This window comes from Rhinopithecus bieti, unplaced genomic scaffold, assembly GCF_001698545.2.
Source record: "Rhinopithecus bieti isolate Rb0 unplaced genomic scaffold, ASM169854v2 scaffold_2247, whole genome shotgun sequence".
Taxonomy (NCBI): Eukaryota; Metazoa; Chordata; class Mammalia; order Primates; family Cercopithecidae; genus Rhinopithecus; species Rhinopithecus bieti.
Genome location: NW_016803732.1, coordinates 1,422,418 through 1,428,443, shown reverse-complemented (window position 1 = coordinate 1,428,443; position 6,026 = coordinate 1,422,418). Strand labels below are relative to the sequence as shown.

The 6,026-nt window shown below is 38.8% G+C and overlaps 1 protein-coding gene across 1 annotated transcript in view; it reads left to right on the top strand.

Annotated features, from left to right (window-relative positions):
- The window catches only part of CPAP (centrosome assembly and centriole elongation protein), a 41,284-nt gene that overhangs the window by 15,853 nt on the left and 19,405 nt on the right, over positions 1 to 6,026 (top strand). The window contains 3 exon segments of the mRNA XM_017852296.1: positions 611 to 713; positions 844 to 2,464; positions 3,754 to 3,886. Coding sequence (XP_017707785.1) covers positions 611 to 713; positions 844 to 2,464; positions 3,754 to 3,886 — 1,857 coding nt within the window.

The following is a 6,026-nucleotide window of genomic DNA, read 5'->3' as shown; positions in this document are numbered from 1 at the left end:
AAAAAAAAAAAAAAAAAAAAAAAAATCAATTTTCTCTCAAATAGTTAAATCCTATTTCTGGAGAAGGGAAAAATGAAGTATTGGCACCTCCCATTTGGCGTCACTTATTAATTATAATTGCATAATCAGTTTAGTCACAGAATTTTAAAATATGGCAAAGATAAAGTATTTTATCATGTAAGTAAGTGATTTAAAAAATGTATTTCAAAATTTTTGAATATAATGATATGGACAAAATGACTTTTCTGATTATTACTCTACTCCCATTAAGGGCCTTTCTTAATTAAAAAAATGCATATTTAGTGATCTATTTTTGAAATACATTTTAAAGTTATTTGCTGAATATGTTACTCCATGTGTTAATCTGTAGTCGATAGACGGACTTCAGAAGGGTTCTTAGGACTCCAAAGTCATGTGAAGAGTGTTGTATGTTTCTGTATTTTAAGGGGTGGAGCGGGATTGTGGCTTTTGTTAGCTTCTCAAAGGGAGGCGCTGATTTTGGGAAAAGTTAGTTCTCCGTGTTGTCAAGGGTTTCTATACCAGGCACACTAAGTGTAAAATATTCACACATTATGATTTGCATGTTAAATAACTTTGTGTTTCTAACTAGGCCCATTAAAGCTGCTATTAGAGAAAGGAAACAGACCTTTGAAGACTACTTAGAAGAACAAATTCGGTTGGAAGAGCAAGAACTGAAGCAAAAACAGCTGAGGGTGAGCAATTGTGCTCTTCTGATTAAGTCATTCTAAGGCTTTAGAGATTTATCTATAGTTTGCCTTAAAAATAACTTTGAGATGACTTGGATATACCAAAATTAATTCAAATATTATTACTTTATTTTAGGAAGCAGAAGGACCACTGCCAATCAAAGCAAAACCAAAAAAACCATTTTTAAAACGAGGAGAAGGTTTAGCCAGATTTACTAATGCTAAATCTAAGTTTCAGAAAGGGAAAGAAAGTAAACTAGCGACTAACCAGAGCACTTCCGAGGACCAGCCACTGTTTAAAATGGATAGACAGCAACTCCAGCGGAAAACAGCTCTCATCAATAAAGAGCCGTGTGCAGACAACCCTGCCCTTAAAAAGGAGAGTAAAGCTGGAACCAAGAATGGTTCTGTCACCCTCAGTCAGAAGCCGAAAGTGCTGAAGTGTAGTGACAGGAAAAGTCTTTCTCCATCAGGACTGAAAATACACACAGGGAAGAAATGTGATGGGCAATTTAGAGACCAGATCAAATTTGATAAAAGAGTCGCATCTAATAATAAAGAAAATGTGCCTGAGTGTCGAAAACCTTGCGATACTGGTGGCACAGGGTGGAATAAGACTCAAGGTAAAGACAGACTTCCTCTGTCGACAGGGCCGGCCAGCCGCCTGGCTTCTCAGAGCCCCATGAGGGAGGCCATGAAAGAGTCTGAATCTTCTCTTGATGCTTCTCTTCAGAAAACGTTAGAGACTTGGGAACGAGAAAAGGAAAAGGAAAATTTGGAATTAGATGAATTTTTGTTTTTAGAACAAGCTGCTGATGAAATATCATTTTCTAGTAATTCCTCATTTGTACTGAAAATCTTAGAAAGGGATCAACAGATCTGCAAAGGTCACCGGATGTCTTCCACCCCTGTCAAAGCTGTGCCACAGAAGACAAATCCGGCAGATCCCGTTAGTCAGTGTAACCGCGGCGAGGATTTGGACCACACTGCACGTGAGAAGGACGGTGAGTGTGAAGTCACACCCAAACAACTTCGTTCACTGTCCTCAGCTGATGGATCGAGGGAACAGCCTTGTAAAATTGGTAGGAAAGCCGTCCAAAAGAGCACTTCTGAAGATCAAACGGAATGGAATGCAGGTGACGATGAAGCTGTTCCGAACGGTGACAGTAGCACTGACTCTGAGGAACAGCTTGATATTACCATAAAACCCTCAACCGAGGATAGAGAAAGGGGCTCCAGCAGCAGAGAGGACAGCCCACACGTCTGTGATGGTAAGGGGCCTTTTAAGGACACCGGGGCCCAAGAAGATAAAAGGAGAGACGTCGATCTGGATTTGTCTGATAAAGATGACAGTAGCGATGAGTCTATCATAGAAAGCGTAAAACACAAAGTGTTTGAGCCTGCAAGACCCTCATCTCTAAGTGTGAGTAAAGTGGACTTTGATGATGAAAGAACTTGGACTGACCTTGAAGAGAACATGTGTAATCATGACATTATTCTTGGGAATGAATCCACTTATGGGACGCCGCAGACATGCTACCTTAATAATGAAATAGGTATCCTGGACAAAACAGTAAAAAGGAAGATTGCACCAGTCAAGAGGGGAGAAGACTTGAGCAAGTCCAGGAGGAGCAGAAGTCCTCCTCCTACGTCGGAGCTGATGATGAAATTCTTTCCTGCTTTGAAACCAAAACCAAAGTCAGATTCACACTTGGGAAACGAACCCAAGTTAAACATAAGTCAAGACCAACCACCTGGTGAGTCAGAGCGTTATAAAATATGTATCAGAAGGTTAGAAAGTTAACATTTATCAGTATGCTGTCAGAATGCTTAAAATCCTAACTTTCCTTATTGCTCAGTAGAAGTCAAATTAATGGGTGATTGTAAGAATTTGATGTATTTTGTGGGTCGATATAAAGCTTTAGAATTAGTTACTTTTTAATAGAGTGAGGTAGCATCAAAGCCTCTACGTTTCCATTCCTCCCCGGCCTGCTTCAAGTCCCCCTTCTAGAGGTGCCAGTATCACCGTTTCATGTGTGTATTCTAAAGAGTCCATGCATAAAAAAGCGTATGTGTCAGTTTGTGTATAATTACTTTTCCATACAAATGAAAATATGCTTTTTGCATACTGTCCTGCACGTTGCTTATGATAAATTTTGAACATTGTTCTAATGCATATACACATCTTCCTCATTCCATTTAATAGATGTGTAGTGTTTCTGTTGATGTAACGAACTTTTTAAACTCACGCTGAAAGATTTCTTTCCATTATATTGTATTATAAACTCTGACTGCCTAGCAGAGCATAGGTGCTTTAAAACAGAAATTATAACGTTATTTTTCAAAAACTCTGATTTTAAAAGTAAATTTTTTTGTACAAAGTTTGGAAGCCTAAAAAATATGGAAGCAAAAATATTTACAACTTAACTACCCAAAAGTGACTGCTATGCCATTTTGGGATATTTCCTTCCAGTCATTTTTTCTATGTAGTTTTAATATGACAGAGTTTATGATTTGCCTCATTCCTTTAGCCTTGTGGATCACATTTCTTTTCTAAAAAAGTACTAATTGATGAAATGCTTCTTTGAATTGAAGGACATGAAGCACTGGCTATTTTACATTTTAAATAGCAATTTGATAAAGGGAAAAAATCTTAATTTGCATTTATTTGATTAGTAGTAGGGGGTAAACTGATTTTGGTATTGATTAGCTCTTTAGATATTTTGTGGATTGCTTATTCGTGTTCTTAAGCTATTTATATATATTGGTCTTTTAAAATGGATTTGAATGATTTCTTTTGTGTATCATGTTGATTCCTTATCAGGTCAATACTCTTTTCAGGTAGATTAATTCATAAACACACACTGATTTCCTCAGGAAAGTTAGGTTTAATATTTTTCCTTTTCATATTTGAAGCATTGTTTCTAATGCATTTTAATGGCACAGATGTTTGCCATATTCTTGGTTCTTAGTGTTACTAGCTAGTTAGTGTTTTTGCTGCAGTAAGGCCTTTTTTGAAGTTCAGTATTTATGGCCTATTTCATAGGTGACAATGCTCGATCCCAGGTTTTGAGAGAGAAAATTATTGAATTGGAAACAGAAATCGAAAAGTTTAAAGTCGAGAACGCATCTTTAGCTAAACTTCGCATTGAACGAGAAAGTGCCTTGGAAAAACTCAGGTACGTTTGGGTCTGTAAGTTGGGAAAAAATATGCAGTGATTCAGTTATACCTTTAAGACCATCTATAAACAGTCTGAAACATTTTAAATCGATCCAGCAAATGTAAATGAAAAGGAAGCGAAATCTGTTATCATATACGTTTTTTTACTGAATAAAATGACCCAATGTAGTCAATGATGTGTACGAAGGGGAATTTTCTTAGTGGAGAGATCATATATTAAAATTTGAAAAGCAGTTTGGAGCTGTGGTACCTTGCCTGGTTAGTGTGTTGGTTTCTCTGGGCTGCTGTAACAAAGTACTCCCACCTAGGTGGTTTTAAACAACAGGAATGTATTGTCCTGTGGTTCGGGAGGCTGTAAGTCCAAAGTCCATGCATCAGCCAGGTGGGCCATGCTGGCTCTTCCAGCTTCTGGTGGTTTGGGGCACTCCTTGGTATTTCTTGGATTGCAGCTACCTCACGCCAGTCTCCGCCTCTGTGGTCACACAACCATCTTCCCTCTGTGTCTTCACATGGCATTCCCCTCCGTGTGTGTGTCTGTCTTGGTGCCTCTTTTAACGATAGGGTCATATTGGATTAAGGGCTCACCTTACTCCAGTATAACCTCATCTTAACTGGCATCTTACTTATATCTCCAAAGGCCCTATTTCCAATAAGGTCACATTCACAGGGATAAAGACTTAAAGATATTATTTTAGAGGATACAGCTGCACCTACAGCAGTCAATAGTAGGACATATTGTTTCCTACCCTAGGTCATGATCTCACCTGACTTTATTGGTTAGCGAAACTTGAACTGAACTTACATGAGACTATTTATATATTTTATATTTATTATTTCTATTACATAGATACATTTTATGTAGACATTTTTAAATTGTACTTGTGAATAGTACTAAGTTCTATTGCAGAAACGCTAATACTTTTTATTCCAGATGTTGCTCTGGGTCTTGTTAGGGATATTATGTCACATACACACTGTATTTCTTTGTTTTTTGGTTTTGTTATTTTAACGTTTGAGGAGAAATCTGTTAGTGGAAATTTAGCTTGTTTAGAATTTTTCACTATTACAAATCATTCTGCAGGGAATATCATATGTATGAGGCACTTTCTATTTAAAAATATACTTCCTTGTGATAAATTTTAAGAATGTCTGTTGCCCCAGTCGGTATCTGAGGCTTCTTCTCACCCCTTTCCCCATCACTGGAGTTGAGTGTTAGCAGTCTTTCAAATCTTGCCAACCTGGTAATTATACCATCTTTTTTTTTTTTTTGAGACGGAGTCTCGCTCTGTCGCCCAGGCTGGAGTGCAGTGGCCGGATCTCAGCTCACTGCAAGCTCCGCCTCCCGGGTTCACGCCATTCTTGTGCCTCAGCCTCCCAAGTAGCTGGGACCACAGGCTCCGCCACCTCGCCCGGCTAGTTTTTTTGTATTTTTTTTAGTAGAGACGGGGTTTCACCATGTTAGCCAGGATGGTCTCGATCTCCTGACCTCGTGATCCACCCATCTCGGCCTCCCAAAGTGCTGGGATTACAGGCTTGAGCCACCGCGCCCGGCCTATACCATCTTTCACCTGCTGAAGTTTGCATTTCTTTAATTATTGATAAAGTTGAGCATGCTTTAATATTTAGCGGTCATTTGTGTTGATTTTGTAACTTTCTTTGTGACCTTTGCTCATTTTTCAGGATACTGAACTTTCTCAAATGTGCCATAAGTATTCCTCCCCCCGTGTTTGCTTTGACTATATGATTGTGTGCACACTGTCGACCTTTTGCATATTTAGTCGGTGAGAGTATCTTTTACCTTATCTGTCTGCTGTCCCTCCAGTGAGGCAGGGAGAGGCTTGTCCAGTGTCGAGGCTTTAAATGCTGTTATGCCCCAGATCCAGATCTCTCACCCACATCTCCTATCCCACTGCCTCATTGTTGTCTCTACCTGGAGAGCTGATGAGTGTTTAAATTGATCATTTAGAAAAAGTGAGCTGCTGACGTTCCCTCCTGAACTTACTTTTCTCTTCTTCTTCCCTGTCTCAGCATGAGAGTCTGCTCTTCCATTTGCCCAGTGGAAAATCCTGGAGTCATGCTTGAGTCTTCTCTTGCTCTCTCAATCCATTTCTTTTTTTTTTTTTTTTTTTTTTTTTTTT